Source organism: Corvus hawaiiensis, chromosome 2, assembly GCF_020740725.1.
Source record: "Corvus hawaiiensis isolate bCorHaw1 chromosome 2, bCorHaw1.pri.cur, whole genome shotgun sequence".
Lineage (NCBI taxonomy): Eukaryota > Metazoa > Chordata > Aves > Passeriformes > Corvidae > Corvus > Corvus hawaiiensis.
In genome coordinates this window covers 56,505,394-56,532,127 of record NC_063214.1, presented here as the reverse complement: position 1 = coordinate 56,532,127, position 26,734 = coordinate 56,505,394, and the positions used below count along the sequence as shown (strand labels likewise).

Here is a 26,734-nt window from a genome sequence, read left to right as displayed (position 1 = left end):
CTCTGTCTTTTAGTTTCTCTTCCATGGATATTCCTCATTTTATTTTCCTTGCCATTTCACTAGTTGCTTTGTAAAAGTTAATTTCTCTAATGAATGGAACTACAGCAAAGAGTCACTTGTGTAATGTTTGGACTAACTTAAAGCTCCACTGATGTGGCTCGGGGTCATCTCACAGGCCTTGCTGCAGAGCAGACCTCTCTGAGCAGCACTCAATATCCTCCACCTCCTCCTGTTCCACAGTACCTTGGGATTGGTGCTTATTTGTCTTACACAAAGTTCTTCTGCAAACGCAGCAAGCAAGCTAATGTCTTTACCAAATAGCAGAAGCAAACGAGGAAAGCCAAGCAAACTTTCCATGTGAAGTTCCTGAACCATGCTTACTTCACATAGCAACACTTAAAGCCATTTCTTTCTGAGGACAGCAAACATAACCTCTTACATCATCAGTGTTGTAGTCTGAGAAAGATCTTTTTGGCTGTTCTGCTGCCCTTGAAGTAAACATGACAGAGATTGTCATTCCCCTTGTAAGTCAGAAGGACCATCTGGCACTATATTAGAACAGTATTCTATTAAATTCATCAGCATGCTAATTATAGGATGCCTAGTGAATGGTTAAACTGCCAGATGCTATGAAGATATATCACTGTCTGTTTACATAGTTAGGCAAACGTTTAATTAATCCTCCAGCTGCTGTGTCTGCTTTACCTATGAACATATCTAAATTGCATTCACCTGTGGAAAAGGCAGGCCAGTCGTTGCCTTTCAATAAGAAAAGAAGCTTAAACAACTTCGGTGAAACATACAGCATGTACGTGTATGATTTAACTGTGCATGCTGGTAATTGCATCAAAACCAGTTACAGACTCTTCCACTTCAGTTCCTGGATTGTGCTTCCTGATCCTTGAATAATCTTTTAGTGGTCTTGCAAGTTTTGAAAGCTGTTTTAGAAACTTCAGCAATGCCATGTTAGAAATCTCAAGATAACAGCCTCAGTTAATAGGATGTCTACAAGTGATCCTACAGCCTTTTACTTTTCCCCATTCTAAGGAGTCTTTCATTCAGAAAATACTGAAGAGGGTAAGTGACCTTCCATTATCACACAATATTTAATATTGGTCCCAGGGTGTTTAGCCTTCCCATGAGGCTGCTTCTTTACTGAAACACTGAAAAACAGAACCCATTTGGGGTGTGGCCTTGGCTAAGGATGATTTGCAGAGTATTACTCTTTTGCAATTGAAAATGTTTCTGCTTGGCTTGTGCTTGGCTCTATTTGGTATTCTAAGGTCTAGAGATGAGATCTGGAAAAATTGGACTTAGTGATCTAGCTAAAGTCTAGCCTCCATTCACTCAAGTTTCCATTACACTTCCCTTTTTCGTGTTTAGGAACCAGATTTCAGAAAAGGTGCTTTATTTCCACTTAGTATTGGGCCCACAGTCAGCCTGAACTTTTCTTAGAATCCATTCCAAGGCACAGGCATTGTGCAGACCAGAGATACATATGGACAACAGGCTGAGACTCAGCTGCAGATCTCGAGTCCCCTGAGTCAAGAGCTTTTTTGGATGGGCAGCATCCTTGGCTGCACACAGTTTGTTGACCTCTGTTGATTGCCAAAGGTGCATCATGCAACCGAAATTGCCAGAATTGTTTTTCATTTTTGCAAAAAGTCATTGGCATGGTTTTGGAACGGGCCCACAAGCATTTTTCCAGACAATTCATGAGCACAGGAGTTACTGCATAACAAAGAGCAGTGCCAACAGGCAGACGAGACGCAGCCAAGCGTTTTGAAGGCTAAAGGAATTTAATAGCATTTTGTGACCTTTTTTGCCACAGTACTGACAAGAGTAGGAAGAAATAAGATATACTGGGAAGTTATTCAGGAGATACCAGGGACATAGGCTTTAGGGGAAAAAAAGTGCAGAGTTTAGAGCTTCTACACTGAAAGTAATAGTTTAAATAATTTCACTATTTTAAGCCTACTTTATTTATCATTTTCTTCTTCCTTTGCTAGCATTCTTCTTAGCCAGTTTTCGTAATATGTGTCTCATGAGACACACACAGCCTTCCCTCTTGGGCACAAACACTGACAACATGATCCACGTGATGGCTACCTCAGGGTTAGATGCTGGTAAACATGCCTCATGCAGCTCAACAATAGAAATCTAGGCAGAATATTTGGGAGTATATGGTGGGCTAACCCTGGCTGGGTGCCAGGTGCCCACCAAAACTGCTCAGTCACTCCCCTACTGAGCTGAGCAGGGGAGAGAAAATAAAAAAAAAAGGCTTGTGGGTCGAGATAAGGGCAGAGAGAGTTACCAATTACCATAGTGGGCGAAAACGACTCGACTTGGGGGAATTCGTTCAGTTTATTGACAATTAAATCCACGTATGACAATGAGAAATAGAACCAAATCTTACAACAACTTCCCCCCACCCCTCCCTTCTTTCTGGGTTTAATTTCCCTCCTGAATTCTCTACCGTCTCCCCCCCAGCAGTGCAGGAAGACAGGGAATGGTGGTTGCAGACAGTTCATCACACATCTCTATGGGCTGCAGGGGGATACCTGCTCCACTATGGACCTCTGTGGGTTGCAGGGCCACAGCTACCTCACCATGGTCTTCATCACGGGCTGCAGGGGAATCTGCTCTGGCACCTGGAGCACCTTTTCCCCCTCCTTCTCCACTGACCTTGGTGTCTGCAGGGCTGTTTCTCTCCCATATTCTCACTCCTCTCTCCGGCCGCAGTTGCCGTGTTTTTTCCTCCTTCTTAACTCTGTTTTTCCAGAGGCACTATCTGATGGCCTTGGCCTTGGCCAGCAGCGGGTCCGCCTTGGAGCCAGCTGGCATCGGCTCTGTTGAATATGGGGAAGCTTCTGGCAGCTTCTCACAGTTGCCACCTGTGTAGCACCCCCCACCACCAAAACCTTGCCACACAGACCCAGTACAGAGATAAGATATTGATGTCTCAGGAGCTGTGTTCAGTGCTTCAGAGCTGTGTTTAGTGCTTCTTGGAGTTTATGGTGTTTTCCTGGGAAAGCAGAAATAATATATCTCTGTTCATCCCTTGCAGTTTTCCTTACTCTCTGTGTTTGGATTAAGAGTGTCTTGTCCTGTCACACACTCAGTTTTTTTGTGCTCTGTAAAGTCCTCTGTGGATTGGGCCTGCAGCACCAAGAAATGGCCTTTCCTCAGAAGCTCCCAGTAACTGGAAAAAGCACAGCACTTGCAAAGTGTTACATTTGATGGTTCTGGAGGTTTTTCCACTGTTTCTTTTAAAGATACCAAAGTTGCTGACTTTCCAGGCACACTGCAAAAGACATTTATGTAAGAGGGTTTTCAGAGGAGGCAGAGATGTGCATTCCAGCTGACAGTGGAGGTAGATAGTTGGCTGAACTGCTGAGGCTTAACTTGACAGTATTTTTGCATAATTTATTATGGCAATTCCATAGGGCCTTGGGAACCGATCTTGATTTTTTAGATTTAAATAAATAAATGATGGATCGTGGGACAAACTGGCACTCCATTCCAGGAGATGAACCTGAGACACATCAAAGGCACGCTCCCAGTGCCAGACTCAACTGCAGTTTTACAACTATGCTAAGCTATGCAATTATCTTAAACCACAGTGATCCTGTTGGATTTGCAGGGGGAAATTTAGCATCAATCTCCGTACACAAAACAAATAAACAAAATCAGCACTGCCTTTTCATATTAACACAGCACAGCACAGTGCCAGAATGAATTATCATCTACGTTCAGAAGCGCTGCTGCTGTGCTGGTTGCCTCACAGATAAATTAAAATTTATAACTCTTTGTCTGAGAAGCTTGTGACTACAGAGCACAGCAATGACCTGTAGAGATTGTGACCAGTAAGGTAACTGGGAAGAAACTGTGATTGTCCAAAGCACTGCTGGTTAAGTCAGCATTTTACCCTGCTGGGGTATGCAGCCGTGCTGCTTTCATTCATTGTTGTCTCCATTTCTGTCCATTCCCTCACCTCGCGAAAAAGGACTGCAAGAGTTAACCCTAAGACAGATGAAGGATGATTATGGCAGAAAAGTATCCCCAGGGCTAGAAGAGAGGAGACAACTGCCACCAAGAGATTGGGTGGCTAAAGTACTGTGAGGGAAAAAACAACCCAGGGTGCAATGCTCATTTTAAACCAATGGGGAGAGACAGCAGGCAGCAAGACGACAGAGATTAACTATGGCAAGTCAGTAAGCAAGGAAATAAATAAATAAATAAATAACCATTACACATCACTTAACAGCATGATCACTGTCAGAGAGAACAGAAATTCTCTGGAGTTTCCTTCTCTGTCAACTGGGCTGGAATCCAGCAGGAGAACAAACTCAGAGGCAGCTTTCATTTAAAAGACAATTTGCTTATTAGCCAGGCAGAAAATCCCATTAAAAAGAGAGGAATTTCCATGACTGTGCTGCAGTATTAATTTTCAAATATTCTGCCAAAAACTTTGGGTATTTTGCATAAGATGAAACCATAATTCTGGATGGGACCTTGAGTGGGAGGTGGGGCATGAGCTGACTTTCTCAGGAGAAGTCCCAGGAGGTAGTTTGACTTGAGAGACTTAAGATTCCTTCTCTGCCAGATGTATATATATGTATTTCTAATCTGGATTAAACTGTTTGATGGGAATGTTTGCTTCCTGGCAGGGAGTGGGTATGTGCAATGTTGAATTTGACTCATGTCATTCCTTTTCTGCTCATTTGGTAATACTGTTTTGGCAAAAATAAGGTGCTGACTCCTGGTATGTTAGTACTGCTAAACAAATGTGGGGCAGGGGGTGGGGCTGAGCACTGGTCCCAACTCATCTCTGCTGAATTTTTAGTTTGCTCAAGGGCTGACCTGACCACTCCAATGAATGTTTTCCAAGAGAGAGCCCAGGAGTGCTTCTGGGGATAGTCTTTTCTCAGCAGCTCCTGCCAGAAGGCACCATGAATGAACCTGACCCTCCATCATTGGTGTATGTGCTCGTGCCACACACTGGTGTGAATAAAACATCCACTTACAGGTTCTTGAAGTTCAGAGTTGCAGAGCAAACCCTGGATTATTTCAGAAAAGAAAACAAGGTAAAGTTCCCCAGCCCTCTAAATCATAATTTTGTTGCTGAAGGGGCACCAACTGGGTACCAGAGGACATCCAGAGAGAGGATGGGGTGGGAGTGCTACACAAGGAGCGTGTCCTGGGCTGTGTGGATGTGAGACAGTCCATGTCACTCAGGGATAGGAACCAAACCCTCTGTTTTGTTAGTTTTAATAGAATGGACATAGTCTTTGCCATCCAACCTTTCAACCTGAGATACTGGAGTTCAGACCCTCCTCCAGCTGCCCAGGGAAAAGAACAAACACTTTTTCCCATCGAGAGCATCAGGCAGGTGTAAATCAGGGCTGTGGCCAGAAGCTGCACATCACATCTCAGCACCAGCTCACAGGTGGGTTTTGCAAGGAAAACACAGCTAATAGATCTAATTAGACCCTTGCCTTCACAACGTGGTGGATGAGAGATCTCATCTGGAAACTCTCCCACAGAGAAGTTTTTTCTATGTTGTCAGATGCAACATTCACCCTAGCTGAAGGAGGGGTCAGTTTTGCAACGTTAATGGATCAAAACTTTTTCCCCTTTAGCACCATGCATGGTGCCACAGCACAGCAGAACCCCTAAAAATGCATACCTACACAAGCTTTTAGCATCTCCAGTTAAAATTTGCCCCTTCCTTTGCTCCAGGCATATTGTCAGTTACTGCATCTCAGCTGCAGGGTGGAAAATTCTAGCCAAAGGGAATCTTCTATAAATTGCTGAATTAAATCATAAAGCACTCATATGACCATTTCACAAGATATTTTAACTGGAACAAACCCAGCAAGAATAGTCATGTGGAGATGATGAGGCTTTAACTCTGCAGTGCCATGACCTTTTGCTGATGGGAAAGTGCCCAGAAGGATTTTCTTGGGAATTGATTTTCCTCTTTAATGCTGCTAATAAGAGATGTTGATAATAAAGATTAACCTAGGTATCTCTAAATAAAAATGGCATGCCTCTGCTGTGGTTCACCTGCAGGAAAATGGGTCCAAATCCCTTTCTAGATCTAAGGACTAAAAGAGAAGTACAATATGCAAAACAATTATTATAATCCATCATTTTCACTGAAACAAAGCAGAACAACAAACAATTATGATAGTAGACTGAATCATAAAATGGCAGTATGCCAAGGTGTGTATCAGCTGAGTCTTCTTACTTGGCAAAATAAAGAGGATTAGGGGAATGACTCATCTGTTGATTGGAAAATCTACTTTAAAGTTGCAAAGAAATTCAAGCAACAACATTTAATAAGCAATAACTTGCTGAGCAAAAAGCTTCTGTTCACTTACAGCTGCACTCCCCAGCTTGTAAACTGTGGATGCTCTGGAGCAGCAGAACCAACCCAACTCTGATGTCAGTCCCTCATCACGAGTTTGCATCTTCTTGTGTTTGCTATGGTCCTAGTGAGTGGGGTCATATTAGCAACAACAAAATATGTGATGTATTTGCATAGGGGGAAATGCTGTTTTTGCTGTAGCTGTCAGTGACAATTTTATTCCTGGTTGCAGTGCAGTCAGTGTTTTAACCTTTCCTACAAGTTTTGTCTCCTCCTATATAAAGTCTGGATTCCTCCTACACCAAGCTTAGATTCATAATGCAACCGAAGTTGTGAGTTTAAAACTATTTGTGGCCACCAAAGCGATGCCTGAGCTGTTGTAAAATAGAAAAAACCATGCTGTTCAAGCTCAGACTTCAACCCCCCCTCATGCCCTGTTATCAGAGCAGCCAGCAGCTCCCTGCCCTGCAGGCGCTGGTGGGGGTTCCAAACAGTGCAGCAGCTCTGGGCAAAGCCACCCCTGCTGGGGAGGTCCTGGCGAACTGCCCGTCCATCATCTTGTCTGAAGCCTGGGCTCATTCAGCCCAAGCTGCTGCTTTGTCTTCATCTCACAAAACCCCGATGTCACCAGACACCTCAGCAAAACTCAGGCTTCACTCTGCTCAGCAGCCTGGTGAGGATCTAGGTAACAGGTTTGTGTAAGTGCTATGTGGCTGTGCCTCCACTATGCATAACTGCACTGTGTTGGTGTTTGGCAAGTGCCATCTGGTTTTCATTTTCTTTCACAGTGTAATTCATCACCTCCACCCCCACAGATTCACAGTGCAACTGCCTTTCTGCTTTCAAGACAATTTCAGCTACATTGAGTATGTTTTGATTTACTTTAGCTAAAACCCAGCAGACACTACCATCAAATCATTATCCTTTAAGTTAAGTTGATTTGCAAATTTTAGCAAGATAGGACTACTCATAAAATCTTAATTGATAAGGTAATAAGATGCTCAGAAGATGAAAGGACCAACCATATAATAACTCTGCTCACTATAATATAGGAAAATACTTTGGAGAAGCATCTTAAGCATATTAAAACCCATCAGGATATATAAGCAGTAAGAATAATAGTGAATAATTAGAACAGGTGTAGAGATGAAAACACCTATTGTAGCTCAGTACAGGAAATTGTCTAATAGTCCTTGTTGTGACTCAAATTACTATTTCTTTTAAAAAGACTGGAAGCATCTTTCATTAAAAACTAATTTTTGAATCTTACACTGTGAGAGGGGAGACTGGCTTGTTCTATTTGTGGATCTGTGTACAGGCAAGGTCAGCTAAATAAAATTAAAAGCTAGAAAGGAGTAAAAGAGCTGATTACAGAAGTAACAAAAACAAGTAACTGACAAATCAAGAAGAATGTTTTTGTTGTGGATTCTTGAGGCTTCTGGTGAGCAGTTTTCTCCCCTCCACTTAAACAGATACACTGTAAACACCATTGGACATAGCCGTAAGGAAAACTGTAAAGAGAGAATAAGCTCCAAAGCAGCAGCCCACCTCTGGTGACATGGATTATTTTCTTTCTCAGTAACTCTGGAAGCCCACTTTGCACTGTAATTTTACTTTCTCCTCAGCTATGTCTTAAGGATCACTTTACACAACAGTTATTTTCATTGAGTGGCATTGCGTGTCAAGGTATTGTGAATTGCAAACTGGTTTTTCAGGTTAAAGGGACATTGTCAGAAAACAATACTGTACATGCACATATGCACATTTAATACCTTGTAAAATCTATTAACTTAAGCAGGCAAAAGCCTAGGAAGTGTCAGAGTTAATGCCATCTGTGCAACTCTAAATCTGCCCTTTCCCCACATGCATCATGGCTGCAATCTTTAATGACATGATCACCAATTTATTTTCTCCCCAGGGGCTCCTGTCTCATTTAGTGTCCTCTGCTGGGTGGTCCTCCTTCAGCTTCCTGTTCCTTGGAGATCTCCAGGCTCACTGCACAGCCAAACATCCACATATTTTCCACAGGAATAACAAGTGGAAATTATCTCATGCAGAGTACGTGACCTTTGCTGAATTTAAAGCCATATTTAGTAGGAAGGCATTAGAGCTTCTGCCTGTTTTAAAATTCTTCAAAATAAGTGGAAAACGATATACTTTCTTAGGAGTCACTGATTTAAGCAGAAGATAAAGCAAATCCATTGCATGGATGACTTCAGCCTGGATAGTTAACTTCAGAGGTGAAAAGTAAACAAACCAAATGTCTAATAAAGGTGAATGTTGGAAGGTTCTGGCTGGGTGACATGACTGGCTTTATCGATCACTCAGTTTGTATTTTGATAAGCCCACTGCAGTCCTGGGAGTTTCCTCAAGAGCCTTGTTGAAGAAGAGGAACAGGACACCAGAGGCTGGGGTCTAGGTCTGGGCTCCAAGTAAAACAGCTGCAAAAAAAATGGGAGGAGAAGTGTCCAGGGCTGGTTCTGTTCTCTTGTCCCTTCTATCCCCTCAGCGTGGTCTGTGGGTGAGGGTGTTGCTGCAAAGCAAAAGCCACCATTGTTGGGCACCTGGAGACCTGGAGGAGGAGTAGTCAGCTTCCCTTTTGGTTTCATTCCCTTCCTTTGTGGAGCAAGCAAGACAGCAAAAAATAAGTGACCAACACAAGGCTCCAGGTTTGCTTTCACCCACTTAAAAAACTAAGGCCAGGCAATTAAACCAACTACAGCAGCTAAAATAGTCTTACCCCAGAACAGGAATGAAGCCACCCAATCCCATTTGTCCCACCGTTTCTGGGTTGCCAGTATTGCTTCAATTTTGCCATTCATCCCTCCCCCACTCCATCTGATTATCTGTATAAAAGGCTAATAAATTCTCTGCTGAATTTTAAAAAGTAGCATTATTTGCATTTTGAACACCCAGCCGTGCAGGATTCATCCCATTTAATTATTACGCTTCAGAGGATGTACGCGGTTTTGTCACTCATCCTCACCAAGGAGGCACAGGCTAGCAAGGGATGAGCAGTGGGATTATCAGTCACTTGGCCTGCTGGTGTTTATTTAAATGTTACCAATTGCCACTCCTGATTTGGAGCCTAATTTACACTTCAGATTCAAGACTGCTATCCTAGGGATGGATCCATGCTGGTACTAGCTCTTTAAGTGTGTGCACCAGGAACCACATTCAATTTGACTAGGCTTGCATAAATCTTTGCCGAATGAAAAGGATGAATTTCCAGCCTGTGTCATGGACTTGTACTTCCATTAAATGCCACTGTGTTCCACTTAATTTTTGAATGTTTTGTTTACTTGGATTCACCTCTAACCACATTGCAGTGAAAAAGACATTCTTCCAAGGGCTAACAAGTATGTTTATAGTAAAACTTTTTAGAAGGTGCTCATAATTTCCTCTCTATTAATTTTCCCACTGTTTCATTATCTGCAATGTGCTTATGTCAAGCTCTCTTGGCAACGTGCAGGCTTTTATCTCATGTATTGTGTAGTGCCAAGTGCTGTTTTTTTTCTTTTGAAATAACATAGGGTTTGAAATTTTAGATCAAGATGCAAGTGTTTCTTCTCTGATAAAGATTTTGGGTCAAGCAACTATTATTCCTTTATTATCTCAGCTGAAATTTCTCCCAAGCAGAAGAGTGAGAACTAAGGATGTCATAAAATCCATTAAAACTCATACAGTGTAATTATTGCAGTGAGTTACACTGGTGAAATAGCATTCCTTGGGACACCTGAGCTGATCTAATGGATCCCTCACACCAAACCAGACCTCCTTTTGCAAGCATGGAGGTTTCAGATTGTCTTACTGAATTATATATTGCTTTTCTTTAACACCAGCCCATTTCCTTGGGGAAGGCCTCCAGGGCTGTCTCTGTACAGAGCAAACACAGCAGGGAGCTATTGCTGATGCTGGGTGGCTTAGGCAGTTTCATTATAGAAGCATTTGCTACTATTCTCCTCTCCCAGCATGCCTTAGACCCAGACTAGATCAATAAAAATTAAATTAAAATAACATACATATGTATGAATGTTAGATTATATATATATATACTGCATCTGCTGCACACCTCTCCTGATATATTATATGTAGACCTGAGTGTGTGTGTCTTTGTGTTTAGGATACATACAATATGCAATCCATACAATCTGAAATTTGTTACATCATCTTGAGCAAGTTGAAATTTGCTGGGGAAGGTGATATCCTTTATTATACCTAATGAGAAAGTTGATCTAAAAAAAAAAAAATTACATAAGGCTTTGCGTACCCAAATGTTTGCCCCCTGCTTTAAACTGCCTCAGATGGGCTAACAAGAGATAATATTTCTCCTTGCAAAAGTTGTGTCTGCAGATCATGATAGGTTTTACATCAGGAGCGTGATTGCTTTCTCTATTGGAGAAGGAAGGTGCTGCTCAGAGAGCAGCCATCATGACAGAAGGACCCTCTGGTTCCATGTGGAGCAGGAAGGGCACAGGGAGAAGCCTATGTGACACACCATGCCTTGCATGACTGACTGCTCTGCAGAGGTGCATGGGTTTCACAGCACCTGGCAACCTTCCTAGGACTGCCTGGTGGCCAGCTGTGCTTTAGAGGTGGCCTCTCCTAGACTGCCAGCAAATCTGCGTCTTTAGATAAGCTGTGTCTTTCTTTGCAATGCTTGGTTAAAAAAACCCCCAGCTTTTTTAACATAAGCCCCTCCAGTGCTGTCAGGGCTTCCTGATGTGCAGTCTGTCCTCCTCTCCTGTGCACTGCTGGGGAGCTGTGTGCAAGGAAGAAGACTTGTGCACTGCCAAAGCCTGTGTGAGGATGGAGAAACTGTGACTGAAAGCAGCAGGCCAGAGAGAAGGTAAGTACATGGTGGGAGCTGTCTGTGGCAGCCCTTTGCCGCTGGGTGAGCTCTGGAGGTAGATCAACATGGGTCAGCTGGGGAAACACCATCAGACATAACTATAAGGAAAATATTAACTTGACTCTATTAATATCAACAGTTTAATTCATAAAAGATATTTGATAAATATTGTTTTGTGGCCTGTATTTCCTCCTGACTCACCTGTCTGTGAGAAAGAAGGACATTTATGACAAGGAGATTGGGCAAAATGAAAATCAGGAGCTCTCTGCTGCCCCGTGCATCCCTGTTAGAACACTGGCAAGCATTTTCAAATCAATTGAAAGGTACCACCTTTAAAGTCATCCCAAATATTTTTACCTTTTCCTGCTCATTATCTGTCTTACAGATGATTCAAACGTACTTTCTTTCTGTTTTCATCCAGTAGCATCATCCATCACAAAGCCCTGTTAAAGCAACAGCTTGGAGGCACATCATGGCAATCTTTACTTATAGTAAAATCTCCTGCTCTTGTAACAACTTTCTAGTTTTCATTACTAAAAGCTCTGAAATTAGAGTGGGCATTAAGTAAGATGGGGCAAGCCTTACTACAGAGCTAGTGTGGATTCTGCTAGGTACAATCACTCCTCTCTCCTCCCCTCTGCTAAGTAGAATCCCTCCCCTTTCCTCCCCCCTGACCTCCAGGTCTCCTCCTTAATTGATTAAAGGCATATTTCCACTGTAAGATTTATAGACATGTTGAAGCACATGCCTCTGATTCCTTTCTCTTTTACAGCATCCCTGTAGTGACAATTATGGGTATTTGCTTGTAGACCAGTTACCCACTGCCATGAACATTGCAGTGGGAGACCCCATTTGGGAGGCAAGAGTCATCTTCTTCCTGCTTGTTCCAGCTACACCAATGCACATGAGATAAACCAGCACAACCATCAGCATTGTGTCTTGGCTGGAAACCATTAAAACATTTGAAGAGCACCTTCATTTGAATTCAAACATTTTTCAAGGGCTCCAGTCTTTGAACGAAAATTAGCTTGTGCTACTTTGTGTTTGTGTCAGACCATGGGTAATGATGTGTTACCAAAAAATTTATTATTTTTTTATATTTTAGTACCTGATGCAGAGAGTATAATGCTTTTCATCTTTGGGACAGTGGACAGGTGGCACAGGCAGCGAGAGCATGACCCTTGGGAGGAACATTAAAGGTGATCAGACTGGAATGAGGGCAACTCTGGTCTCTTTGCTGCAACTTTTGATTTTCAGTAAGAGAAATGAACTGAGTTTGTGACTGTATGTCCTCTTCATAAAGTACCTTCACCACTAAAAATCTTAGATATTTGCAAACTCTTACCTTCCTTTCAAGGTAAGAGTACCTACCTAGGTACCTTCCTCTCCTGCATAACAGACACCACGTGTCTCTGCCCATCTGTATCCTCCACCCCACTGTGGCATGCCAGGAGTCTGTACATCCTCACTGAGTTCTGAAGCCAAACCAGTTTACAGCAGCAGCTATAGGGAAAAGGCAAGTTCACACAGAGGCCTTACGTGGTGAAATGCCAACGATGCCCCACACAGTAACTGCATCCAGCCAAGGATTTTTAACAGACTTTTCTACCCCTGCTCTACTATTTCTAATTCTGCTTTAGCCTTCCTGAGATTAGAAGGGGGAAGAAGAGGCAGAATTGCCTGTACTATTCCAAATGAGCATGCTCTAGGAATTCACATTGCATTGCAAAGCTTTCTGTTTGATCAGCTGGTACTTTCCTAGTACCATCCATTATTCTCTTTGTTTCCTGACTGCTGCTGAGTCCAGAAGCTGATATTTTCATAGAATCATCTTTTATGAGCTGGAATAATTTCCTGAATGGCAGTATATATTAAAGCTATCACAATGTATAAAATTGGACTTCTTTTTACTAATTGTACCTGATTTTATATTTATCAGTGTTACATTTCTTTTGCTATTTTATTGCCCAGTCATTCAATCTCATGATATCCTTCTGCAACTCTTCGCAGCTTTTGTCTTTACTCTCAAGCCTGAGTAGCTTAGTATTGTCAGTAAATTCTGTCCCTGACTTCCCAAATTCATTTCCAGAACATTAATCAATACATTGACCAGCACAGAACTAGTTTTTAACTTCATTTATAATATTTTAATTAGTCTTCCATAATTATCCCTTCTTTCTCATTTCACACAATTGGACACTAGGCATGAGATGTTGCTAAAAGCCCTTTTAAGATTTAAGCAAACTTTATTAGCCAGATCATTCTGACATACATGCTCAGAGATTCTTCCAAAGACCTGTAATAGATTTCATGGTTGTGTATCCAATACATCTACTCTTTCATTATGGTTTATGTCAATTGCCAAGGTACAGTCATCAATTCTTTTGAACCTCTACAGAAATCTCACACACAGGTGTGGTGGGGTTTTTTTTGTTTGTTTGTGTGTGTGTGGTAGAATTTTTTTCTTTCCTTGAACCATATTTGCCATTTTTTTCTCTCCTCTGATACTTATGCACTTCTAAGCACAAGTTAGTATTTCAGAAATCTCATGAAAATACTTAATGACGTTAATGAACTGACCACCTGCTAGTAACTTATCAGAGTGTTTCAATAAGCCATTTACTAACACTTAAATTCAGCCAGATCTTCTGATTAAGATCCTGTCAAAAATTGTTAACAGCATGAAAAGTTTGCTAAGCATGTCAACAGAAAATAGAGATAAAAATCTCTGTATCCGTTCTGATCTATTCTTCCACATTTACACCTTGACCACACAGTCACCCAAATTCTTTGACAACTGTCAGGGACAGTACTATACTGAGAGCTAGTAGCAGGAACAAATTCAGCCTCATCAAATCATGGGGAGATAGTATTACTCCCATACAGCACACAGATAGGTTTAGTGCTGGCAGTTCTAATATCCAGACTTCCTGTCGCACAGGAAACATTCTTCTGGATTGTTTTTTTTCATTAAAAAGTGCTATGAAAACATTTTGAAATTAAAGTATTATCAGTTTTCCATTGCAAGTCAAGTTTTCCAATCTACACAGTTTAGATAAGGAGCAGAGCAAGAGATGACTCTGTCATCATCTGTAAATGACTCTACGGGCGATAAGAAAAAAAACCTGCCATATTAAATCTCTAAGCTACCTGAAAACAGAACACAGGATGTTGAAGACAAATTAATCCAGAATAAAGCCTCCCCTTCATAATGATGTTTATTGACTACTAAGAAGAATTTAAATACATAGACTTTAGTTATTCAGGAGATTTCTCATGTCTTAATTTGTTTGTAAGAGATCCCACCATAGCTGAGAGTGAATTACCAGGCTTGTTCTTGCTGTAACTGGGCAGTATTCTTCACCTCTGTTTTGCAGATCCAGTGACACAATTACATGTAGTTTCCTCAGACTCAAAATGTGATACTACGATAAAGTATGTCTATCCCATATCTCATTTGTATCAGTGTTACTTTGGCTTTAATGCAGTAACAAATCATCCTGTGTGCATAAATTAATATGTTCCTACTTTAAAATTTCATATAAGCAACATGACTTTGATGTTTTATGAACACTGAAAGACTCAAATATATTGAATCATTTACCTGAAGAAAAGTCTTTGTTCTAACCTTTTTATGGCAACTGCTGGAAAACACAAGTTTTGCAGATGCAATCTCCCAAAGGAGTAGAATAAAATAGTAATACAAAACCAGAGCAAGATTTTTTTTAAACATAGGCTGAGAAAGGAGGGGTAGAATAAAATTGGTGAATGAGATTAAGTAAGCTTAGCTCTAATCTTGCTCAGGGTCACCTCTGTAGGGAAATATACTGGCATTGCTCTCATGGTATAATTATGCTGCTACAGTTATACTATTATAAATTATTATGTTTCCAAAGCAACATATCAGTAGTAATTCCACTGAAACCAAGGATGTAAGGACTACAAGAATCAATTCACGATATCCAGTTGTCTCTGGACTGTGAATTACTGATTTTTTTTTTCCTACGAAAAACATGGAAATAAAAGATGGACATAAATCCAGCAATAATAAGCCAAAATTACTATGATTCTGTGATCAGCTTATGCTTAAAGCAGTCTATTTTGAAAAGAGAAAGGAAGTCTGGAGCAATTCATTATCTTTGTTGACTTACTAAAGCATTTAGGAAGCACCGTTAGGTCTGTCTGTCTTCACACGGAGTCCCCCCAGCATCAGCAGGGGTTTGGTGCCCTCTTACGTTGGATACAGGCAACTTGAGTGATTGCAATCACTGCTGGGTGACGGATGGCTTGAGAAGGCTTCTCAGGATACAAATTGTTAAGAAACTAAGTGCCAGCTAAGATAACTGACTACCTAATGCTTCAAAAAGGTTAATAACCACTGTAAGGAAGCGAACTTACAGAGGCAGTGAACTTCAAGCAACGAACAGAGCCACGGACATACTTTTGTACCATTCCCTTCAGGTTTTACTGAGGAGTTCAGCCTCACTAAACCGATCTTGCACAGCACAAACCTGACTCAGGCTTTTTTTGGTTTGGCCAAATGTTGTTTCTGATGATAATGAGAGCACAAACACACACACAAAAAAAGGCTGTTGAGCATCACAAAAAAATCATGAATAATGAGGCACTGGCACAAGTTCCCCAATGAAGTTGTGGATGCCCCATCCCTGGAAGTGCTCAAGGTGTGGTTGGATGATCTGAGCAACGTGATCCAGTGGCAAGTTCCCTGCCCATGGCAGGGGGGTTGGAGCCAGATGATCTTAAAGGTCTTTTCCAACCCAAATCATTCTATGGTTCTGTGAAGAGAGAGGACTGTGTGATCTGGTATTACATCCTGGAAACATCATCCAGTTAACATCTAGGTACTTACTCAGAGAAAAGTATCATTAAAAAAAAAGGCCTGCAGAATTGGAGACAACAAAATAGAGGGTAATTCTATTTCCATTACTTGAATACTCCAGTGATTACTGCTCACACTTTAAAGCTGGCACTTAATACCTAAAATTACATTTCTGGGCACTTCTAGCAATCACCTTAGATTTCTCTCTTGTCTAGTTAACACTGCAGTATGTTACTTTTTTTCTTGTGCAAGTATTTCTAATCCATAGAGAACCCCTCCTGGTCTTCTAAAAACTAGATTAATTGCTCAGTAAATCCTTTCTGAAAGTAAAACTTGATTTGGTATAAGGAGTGTTTTGTTAGTTTCTTTTTAATTTCCCTACTAGCATCATAAGGGTATATACAGTTTAAATATTTTTTTTTAAACTTGGCACTTATGTAACTCATTATTCCATTTTACTAATTACTCAGAGGGAAACATATGAGAGATATTTAAGTGTCTGTGTTGATACATAAATTAGAATGCAAAAGAGACTGGCCACAGAAATAGTGATGCATAAAGATAACATGGAATTTTAGATTACATTTAAATGTAATTTAAATTATCAGAAATTAATTAATACCTTATTTAAGTGCCTAGGGCCCTGTATTTAGAAGAGTAATCCATTACAGTGGAATGTAATTATATTAGAACAGAAATAAAGCACCCAAGACTTTAATAATGGGAAATTCTCAATTTATTTTAACAAATTCTCCTACTATGCATTTTTTCAGAGATCAGTATCAAGGTGATACATAAGAAAACATTCAGAGAAATAGCAAGTTAGTGCACAAAATCATTTTCTCAGTCTGGTCATAGATACAGAGATAAACCAGAGTCTAAGCATCTTATAATTATTAATAATAAGCATCCCTTGTCCCTTGTTATCACGGATACCCTAATGCCTGGTGGCAAGGCACATTTTGGCACCTTGGCCTATTTCAGTAAAGCCAGACAAAACTGGATGGATGCTCCCAATTTCTTGAGGCTACACAGGCTCATGAAAAAGAGTTGAGAGTAGATCCATGCAGCAAACGGAAACTTGTACATATAAGTTATTTGTCAACATCCAAAAGTGCACTATATTGCTTTACTGAACACAAAAACATATTCCCAGAGAGCTTGTAGTTCTACTTTCAAATGGATGTGACAAAGGGAAAATAAATAAGGAGAGGATGTAATGAAGAGAGATGGGTATGCCTGGACCCCCTATACCATCAAGATATGTTCAAATATCATATCATCACAGTAAAATTTTATAAAATAAATCCACCTTGTGTAGACAAGAAATAGCTAAATTGCACAGAGAGCAGGGATCCCTGAGCTGGTCAAAAACTAGTTAGAAGAGCCAGACAACACACTGTGTGGACATATCCACATGGTCTAGAGGAAGTACTGCTACTTTTTCAGCAAATAAATATTGCTTACTAGCTCCCATTCAAGACCACACAAGTGATGGACCATATTTGCTAGTGGATAACCTTGAAGTTCTGCTTCTAAGGCTTGAGTGAGGACAGCTCCAGGTGGGATCTGGTTTTATTGTTGTGGATGTAGCCAACAACAAAGCATTCACATTTAGTGCATTAATCTCAAATAGCACTGAAATCAGGCAGTCAGGTTCCACAGCTGAGTTACTTTCCAGAGAAGGTATGAATCTGACTTTTCTGGACAGATTTTCCATCTACTGACTCACAAACTGTGATCATAGGTTGGCACCTACCAAATTAAGTAGCATTTGCTTTTGATAACATTCACTGAAATGGGTATTTCCCATCAGTACAATTCTATTTCCCATATTCCCTTTCTAAGAAAGTAGAAAAAAAATTGCCTCTCTTAGCTGGCAATTAGCATTAAAATAATCCACACAGCAGAATAAGTGTGTGGAAACAGCAAAAATCATCTCAAGTGTTTTGAAGAGCTAGAAAATATGGAATGTGGATTGGAATGTGGATCCACAGTTTTACCATGGTGATCAGTTATCCACTGTCTCATTTCTGCCATGCCATCTTCCCCATCCCATCTTCCCATACTTGGCTCCCTCTATGCTATAAAGTGAACTTAAAATCTTGTAGCAACATGTAAAGAAAGCAGAATCCTTCTGGTCTGGGAATGGAGAAGCAGGATTTTTTAGGACAGAGCTTAGAGACATCTGCTATAATATAGTGTAAGAAACTTAACTCTAGACATTAGTGGAGTTGATGAAGTCTGAGTTCTGGAAATAAATTAAAACAGATGCTTTGCTGTTAACTGACAGAGCTTCAATTAAGCCAGAAGAAAATCATATGTCTCCCAGTCCCTACTGCTTATTAAGACTTTCCTAGCAAATTGCAATTTGTTTTTCTTGAGGAACTTACATGACTTGAACCTCAGTATGTTCCCCTATGAAATCTTACAGGAACAGAAAACTCATGCTGATATAAATCAAATAAGGTTAAGAATTGATTTAGTGAAGAATCAGTACTTGGCTGCTGTGCACATACTTTTAATTTAGTTTGAAGTGTCTAATATCAATTTAGCTCAAGCTTATTACAGACTTTATGGCTTTAGCTAGAGCTGAAAACAGATTTCAATACTTATGTCATTAACCACCTAAGGCAGATGCCAGTATCAGTACTGACACCAATATCCAGCAGCATCTAATTTAACATTGTGACACATCCTTATATTCTGTGTTGAACAGTAAAAAAAGAAAAGTGAAGAAACATTGAAATGAAGTGCTCTTCTCCCAGGAAATAATTTATGAAACTTCTTTCAGACATTTCTGACCATTTAACAACACAGTCTATGCAGAGGAGCCCCAAGTTGACTCCATGCATTTAAGATCAACAGATGTGTTTGTAAAAATAATAAATGTTTGTAAAAATAATAATAAAATGAAAATGCTTATCATTTTACAGTTGCAACAAAAGTAAAAGCCACCATATCATTACTTAAACAAGTAACAACTCAAGATGAAGTATTTCTCCAGAACAGCTAGGACAGAGTCTTAGCTCTAGAGTTCTGGGAGCACTTGTGTAGTTCTGTACTTGTCTATAAAGAACTAAAGAGCTATAAAGAACTCATGGAAATGTGGTCATAGGTTTTGTATGACGCACAGCTTGTGCCATGGCAGTTGTGGGAAACCATCAGCTTAAGGGCACGTATTTTTGTACTTGCTGGGCTCCAATCTCTGCAACATAGACTGCTCCAGACCTCATGTCTACATCCACAAGGTGTGGTTTGGTTTCATCAGCCAGCTGGACACTGTGGACCATGACACAGTCCCCAATGGAGCCAACTGGAGGTGCTGCCAAGATTGCCAACCGGCTGATGTTCAGCTGAGCTACAATCAGGTATTTGTAATCAGCAGTAAACCTGTGAAAGACAAACATATTTTTGAACAATGAACTCCGTATGACATCTCATTTTAACACAAAAAAAACCTCTTTAAAGTCAGTTTTGAGGACTGAGTGAAAAATGCAATGTGACATTGAGAATTAACTTGTAAGCCTTGCTCTTCATATGGCTGCTAATTGAGACACATTATGCTACAGAAAACTCGTTCAAGAAAATCTTTATTCCTGTAGAAGGTGTAACAGTAAGGTTAATATCATAACAACTTTGAAGTGAAGCTCCCAAGCCTGCACTCGAATCCACAGGGCTTGTTAAAAGCCAGAATTTCCTGGTCAAGGTGCAATTGTGCAGATCTTTGCATATGTTAGGACACCCAGCACCTTACTACACTGGTTAGTTAACTCCTTGCCAGCAGGCATTAAATATCAACATTTTAATTCATCAGTAAGAGTACACCTTATTTATGCAACTGCATGCTTCTAGAACTGTTCAACAATACCTGACAGAATAGGGTCCATCTTCTGAAAAGCAGCCACTCCAAGACCCAAGCCATTCTCCTGTGACTTTATCAAAAACTTGGATTCTCTTGTTGTCTCTGTCTGCAACCCATACCTGTTAAAAAGAAAAATCATGGCTGTCAACAAATAGAACAAATTAAATGCATTTGTTTCTTACAAGAGCAAAGTTCCCTGTAGTAAAAATGGAAGAATGTACCTGGAAGAATGTATACCTTCCCACTCAAAACTAAATTAGAAAATCTGACTTCCAGATATAAACCAAAACTGGTTTATAACTATGTTATAAAGAAGTGGTATTAATACATTCAACACAGACTAACTATGTTAGCCTGTAGCTAACATACACAAATTATTTTATACTACTTTAACAGAGAAATCAGTGCCTTCTCTTCATTTTTGTGGCTATATGGATATATTTTATAGGATTTTTATCCCCACAATGAAGACATATTTCCACCTATAAAATTCTGAAGATCTGTCTAAAGGTCTGTCACCTGCATTTGTTTTTCCAGTGGTAGTCTCATTTCATGATCATGATCTGCAAACACTCTTGATATGCCTAATACTACTGCAAATACTGAGCAATTTAAACACTTAGAGCGTGTTTAGCTGGTTTTGTCTAACCAGTTTTGTCTCTGTCCCACCCTGTGTTAACTGGGTTCACAAACTTTGCAAGCTAGGAATACCACTAGACAGTTCTAGTGAAGGCATTTTTTGTACAACAATCACTGAAGTTTTAGTTGTTGACAACTCATCAGTCTGGTATGTAAACTTCGTAACTTTTCTGGGGTATCACCAAAAAGGGAGCAATAAACATAACCTTAGATCTTTCATCACTATTGTTAAATGAAACACTACTACAGCATTCTCTTAGCTTTCTTATGAATTAACAATTATTTCTCAACCTGAACTGATGATCAACACTACGTTGGCAGTAAAATCACAGCTCATCCCAGTCGCTGTCTTTGAATGAATAAACTCACAGTTACCCTGCAGCAGAAAGTGACCATATTCCTCCTGTTTTTTCTCCCACTCTGCCAGTTTTGGCAGAGAATTGATTTTGATATACACTTCTTATTCTGATTCAGACAGCATCAGCAGAATTAGCTTCAACCAGTGGAGTTCTAGTGAAGCAATCTTATTTGCCCTGAAACAGATTAAGAAGCAACTGCATAATTCTTCTCTAGGACTGCCAGAGCAAAAGCCAGGCTACAATTAACACCTGGCAGAAGCAGACTCTTGGAATGCCTTGAGCTGCATGTAAAAGACAGTAATGTTCATAACCTAGCTAGAGCCTTACTATCACCTAAAGCTTACTTGGAATTTCCAAGTATGAAATTAAAGCTCCCTGAAGTGTAGCGATTGAGGATAACAGACCACCACTTTGTCATCTAGCAGGATCGTCTTTATATGTTTCTTCTGTGTACAAGTTTTAGGATCAACTACACAGGCAGCCAGCAGGAGAGAGAAAGTAACCACACAAAAACAAGAAGAGTAGAGCCAATGTTTCTAGCTCTTATCATTCATCCCACACACATTCACAGCCCAGTTTTCTGGGCTGTACGTCAAAGCATAGGTATTTACAGCTGGACTTGATCCTTTGGTATGCTCTTTCCCATGGCAGAAGAGCTGTTAGTCAAGGTAAGAATGGCCCAAGCAGGCTGCTGCTTCTACATGAAGAAACAGAAGTGCTTTTATTTATTAGAGAACACAGTTCTCCTGTAGTCTCACAATGGCAACCTGTTACAAACTGCAGGAGAAGCAGTCTGTTGTTGCATGGACATTGACAGTGTAAGTGGTCAGGATCCTTGTGTTAACCTTGGAGTCAGCTGCTTCCATAGAACCTGCAGTATGAAACTTCAGCTCATGACTATCACACCAAAAACTGTAACCCCATAAAGCAACACAGATCCCAACAGCTTAAATAAAAAAGAAATACATTTTGTTTTGTCCAAGTACATATAAATAAGTCTGTTGAAAGATGAAATAAAAAAATTCCTTTACTCTTTACCCGTCCAAATGCATCCAGTGTTACACTGTGAGGAATCTTGAACTGACCAATGCCGCTCCCATTTGTTCCAGTCAGCCATATCTCTTTGTAGTCTAAACAGTGAGCACCATGAAAAATAAATGTAAAAAAAAAAACCAAACTGTGAGAAAACAACAAATAAACCAGCTTTTAAGTCATTCTCTTGCAAAGTTACTTTGTGTAATTTGTAAAAGGGGAAATTTCCAAACTGTTTAAACACAGTACTCCCAATACATAAATCTGAGAAAAGACATGACTATTACAGTGACTACTGGATTGTTATTAGTGGTTTCAGGATTATGGTTACAGAAATGTAGCAACTAATACACAAGGGCCATAACCCAAGGTTTTGTTAAGCACTGAATTTAAAATAAAAAAAAAAGGAAAAAAATAGGATGGCTGATTATGCTATTGTTTCCTAAATTGATTTTTAACATTTGTTACCTGAAGTTTTTACTTTTAACAATTTACCATTTTGCAAACTATGTATTAGGAAACTATCTGCTTTATGATAGCACAAGAGAGAAACAGGAGCTCCTCCACTTATTCCAGCTGTGACATGTGCAGACTCCTTAGTCACTGCCCTAAATGAGGAGTATGAGCGAGCTAATTAGAATCACAGAACTATTTAAGTATAAAAGTCCTCCAGACACTGCCTAGTCCAACCTGCTCCTCAAAGCAGGACTAGCCTTGATAAAAATATCCAACTCTGAAGTTAGATCAGGTTGCTCATAACTCATCACCTTTTCACCACATCTAAAGGAGTGGAGAGTGTAAACCATCTTTGGGCCACCCTGTCATTAACTGTCTGACCACTCTTACTCTGAATGTTTTCTAACAAAAATTAAATTGAAATTCACCCCTCTTCAATCTTTTGCTCAGTGTTCCTCATTCTTCACTGTGTATCTCCAAGAAACATGTGGTTCTGTGTTCTCTATAGCCTCCTTTTACTGACTTGAAGACAGCAATAAGAATCCCCCTTAGCTTTCTTTCTTGGAGACTGAACAAAGTCACACTCTCAGCCTCTTCTCACAAATGACTAGAAGATTTCTTCTGAAGTGACAAGCAATAAAACAGGATTTGATTCATTAAGGTCTTGAAACTAAAGTTAAATGACAGTTCTGCCTAGTATTTGCTTAAAAGTTTTCCCAAGCCGTGTTATTTCAAATGCAGTTTTCAGTGGTCATCTACTGCAACAGTTCATTTTTCCATACCATCTGATAGTTTGAGCAATCTGTTGTTCATTCCTCCATCTCCATCAACAACATAGATTTCTCCAGTTTCCTCCACAAAGATCTCTGCTGGCTGATCAAATTGCAGGGGAATCAAACTTGAACCAGCATTACCCGGTGTGCCCAAGACCTGCATAAGTTTACCCAAAGGACTATACTGTTTCACTGTGTGTCCGTATTTCCCTGAATCAAGGAAAAAAAAAATGCAACAATGTCTCAACAAAACAAAATGTAAGTATTAAAACTGACTGGAGAGATTGAAAAAGAAAATATGATACTCAGAAGTGGCATTAATACATCTAACAGACAAAACTCTATAATGAGATTACAACAGTGGGTTAGTAAATCCACAGGCTACAACAATAGTCATCCATTGTATCAGGACCACTAAACCTAGGTCTAGCCAGAAGGCTTTTTTCCCTGATACTTCTGGGCAGCAGAGAGAGTGCTGACTGAGCTCAGCAGCTGTAAGCAAACACACAGCACAACTCAAGAAACTTCAGACTATTTTGTGCAGCACCCAAGAAGTTTGTTCCTGGCAAGAAAAGCACAAATCTGTCTCAGAATTGTGTGAAAGACCTAAATAAGTGAGTTGTTTAAAGCAAAATCTGCAGTACTACATTTTCTTCCCCCCCTAATATTTCTCATATCACCACCATGCATACCTGTTCCAACATCTGTGATCCATACTGAACTTCCAGTTGCAGTGTTCCATACAAAGATACCATGAGGCATTTCAACTGTATCATTCCAGGCGTGAAGAAAATAGCCTTCTTCTGAGAATACAAGTACCTTAGGCACATTGTCTCCCCGCTGAAAAGGCAAAAAAAGTTCTAAAGAAAACACGTTAAGTAAGTAATCCTATCATTTAAAATTCCTCTTTGTGAAGTTTTTGCAATGTTTCCTGAACCGTAAGAATCTCCTGATGTCATTGTCCACCAGAACTCTTTTTCCAGCTAGAAAAGGAAAAAGAGTTAAGAGTCTAAATTTAGCATTAGAAACCTTCCAGTCAGTGTAGACTTTAACCTTACATCACAGAGTCCAGATTTCAGAGCAGCCGGGTGCCTGCAGCTATCTTGGTCTTCGGTTTGAACTGTGATTTTGTGCTCCTGCTGAAAAGCATGCCCAGTGGAACATGGACATGAAAAACTGCAACAGTGCTTATTAGCTGCATGGCACTCAAGTACTCATACTGTACTGTACAAGAAATTCCTACCACGTCCCATGGAGAGAATGTCTTATCCATGGCCTAGAGATAGTCACACAGGGAACTGGGTAGAGGAAATAATTTGCCTCCAGTTACTCTATCTGGTTGAAAAAGCTGTGTGGTTTTGATTTCATGGGACAAGGCCTCAAAGAATGGAAGATTCAGTTGCCCCAGAATCACATTTTATCTTACAGCTAAGGGAAGAAGCTGCTGTAACTCAGTTAAGTTGGATCATGCATTCATACCACAGAAATTTAATGCTTTAAAAAAAAACCCCCATGAACAAATGTACCAGAACTCCTTTTAAAAAGAGATGTAGCAGAGACATCTCTGCTTATATTTTCTCTGAGTTTGATACAATAATTATTCACACATGTATATAAAAATGTAAATATATAAAAATAAACGTACACATATATATCCTAATCTTAACCAGATGCTTTGAAGGCAAAAATACACAAGAACAACAGAGAGAAATACAGTATTCCCACTCACTTGTCCTACATAGACCAAACCATGCAGAGAGTCAACAGCAACACAAAATGTTTGGCCAGTGAAGTGTTCTGGAGTTTTAGGCCAGCCTATGTCCAGCTTGTACATCTGTTGCTCTCCCCTCCAAGGAGAGAAGTACTCTGCTTTTAAAACCTGAAAATACAAAATAAATATATAGTAGTCAAATTCCATGAGGGTGGGATCAAAGGAAACAACAGTTGAAAGTAACTGTGTGCTGAAGCATCATAAATTCATTTATTCAATTTAAATTAACAAGACAGATTAACAGAAGCAGGCTTGTAGCCAGGGGTTTGGACTGCAAGTGGGAAAACTTCAACAAACTGATCAAGCTAATCAAGTCCTTTGGGTTGGGCAGCTCTGGAATTAGAAGGCAAAACACACACCCCGAAATTTCTTACGCTAGAGTTGCTGTTGCTATCTATAAGTCCCACTCCAGAAGAAGGGAAATAGTAGAGAAGGTTCCAAATGCACCAGATTCAGTAGCCACTTCAAGATGTGGAAAATAGGAAAATGAAAAAAAGTAGAGGTCAAGAAAGAAAACTACACCTTGGAAATGAGGAAGTGTAAGATGCCACAAACAGTCAGACTCGGGTCAACGTATACATTTTAAACGAAAATGGAGAAAAATAATCTTCCACTTTCTTGTTCTGTTTTTCCAGCAAAAGAGTAGAAGCTAAGCAATGCTGTAAGGTAAGCATTGAAAAGAGCACTCAGCACAGAGCTAAGAAGTAACGCGGTGACTCTGACGGCCCACGGCCACCTGACACTTCTGTTCCTCGCCCTGCCGGGACCAGGGGACACAGAGCTGCGGAGAGACAGGCTGGGCTATCATGAAGGAAAACCGAGAGCAATCAAGCAAGGAGAAAACCTGTCAGTATCAAGTGGGAAGTTATTCACCCACAGACTCCTTTTTCCTCGCTTGGGCGCAGCACACCGCCTGGAGCCCCCTGGAAGGGGCCGCCCCGCGCAGGCATTATCTCAGCGGGGCTGCGAAGCCGCGCAGTGCCGCAGCCTCCGCCCGGAACCCCATCAGCCACAAGCGGCGCGGGAGGCACCGAGCGCCACCGGGTCCCGGGGCGCCGCCCGCACCCCCCGCCCAGCCGGCTCCGGTCCCGCCGCCCCGGGCGCGCCCTTCGCAGCCGAGCCCTCCCCGCTGTCCGCCCTAACCGGAGGCCCTGGCACGAAGCCCCGGCCGGCCGGCGCGCACCTGGGAGCCGCCGAGCAGGGCCAGCAGGGCCAGAAGCGTCCCGGCCATAGCAGCCCCGGGCCCCCGGCCGCTCCCGCCTCCCGGGGGCGGGGCCGGTTGCCACGGCAGCCACGTGGCCACCGCCCCTCCCACGTCGCCCCGGTGGCCGCTGCTCCCCGCGCCGTGCCGGGCTCGGGACTAGGGGCGGCAGCGCGGGCACGGCGCGGGGCGGGCGCGGTGGTGCTCCGAGGGAGCGCTCAGCGCTTCGGCGCGGCGCCGGGAGCTGGGCGAGGGGCGAGTCCGCCCGGAGTTCCCGCCGCTTCTGCACAGGCATCGCTGTCGTCGCGCAGCGTAGTAAAGGGCCTTCTCTCGGCGCTGTGATGCCATAGGGGCGCGACGGTGGGGAGGCGGGACCGGCGGAGGGGGTGCGCTGTCTTGGGGTTCACGCCGCTCCCGGGCCGCCTTCCTCACCTGCCCCGCCTGCCCCGGGGTCCGCCCGGGCTCTGCCCGCTGGGATCGCGGGGCGGCGGCGCCGCGAACGATGCGCTGCGGGGGCGCCCCGGGCCGGCCGGGCCTCGGTGCCGCGTGCTGAGCGGGGCGGCCGCCGCTGCC

The 26,734-nt window shown here is 41.5% G+C and overlaps 1 protein-coding gene across 1 annotated transcript; it reads right to left on the bottom strand.

Annotated features, from left to right (window-relative positions):
* Positions 1 to 16,783: 16,783 nt before the first annotated feature.
* Positions 16,784 to 26,206, bottom strand: NHLRC3 (NHL repeat containing 3). Its single transcript, XM_048295169.1, has 7 exons — positions 26,144 to 26,206; positions 24,919 to 25,068; positions 23,882 to 24,029; positions 23,199 to 23,399; positions 21,967 to 22,058; positions 19,937 to 20,049; positions 16,784 to 19,458 (listed from the first exon to the last, which is right to left on the bottom strand). The coding sequence occupies exons 1-7, from the start codon at positions 26,189 to 26,191 to the stop codon at positions 19,230 to 19,232; spliced, it is 981 nt and encodes a 326-aa protein (XP_048151126.1). The 5' UTR covers positions 26,192 to 26,206; the 3' UTR covers positions 16,784 to 19,229.
* Positions 26,207 to 26,734: the final 528 nt, after the last annotated feature.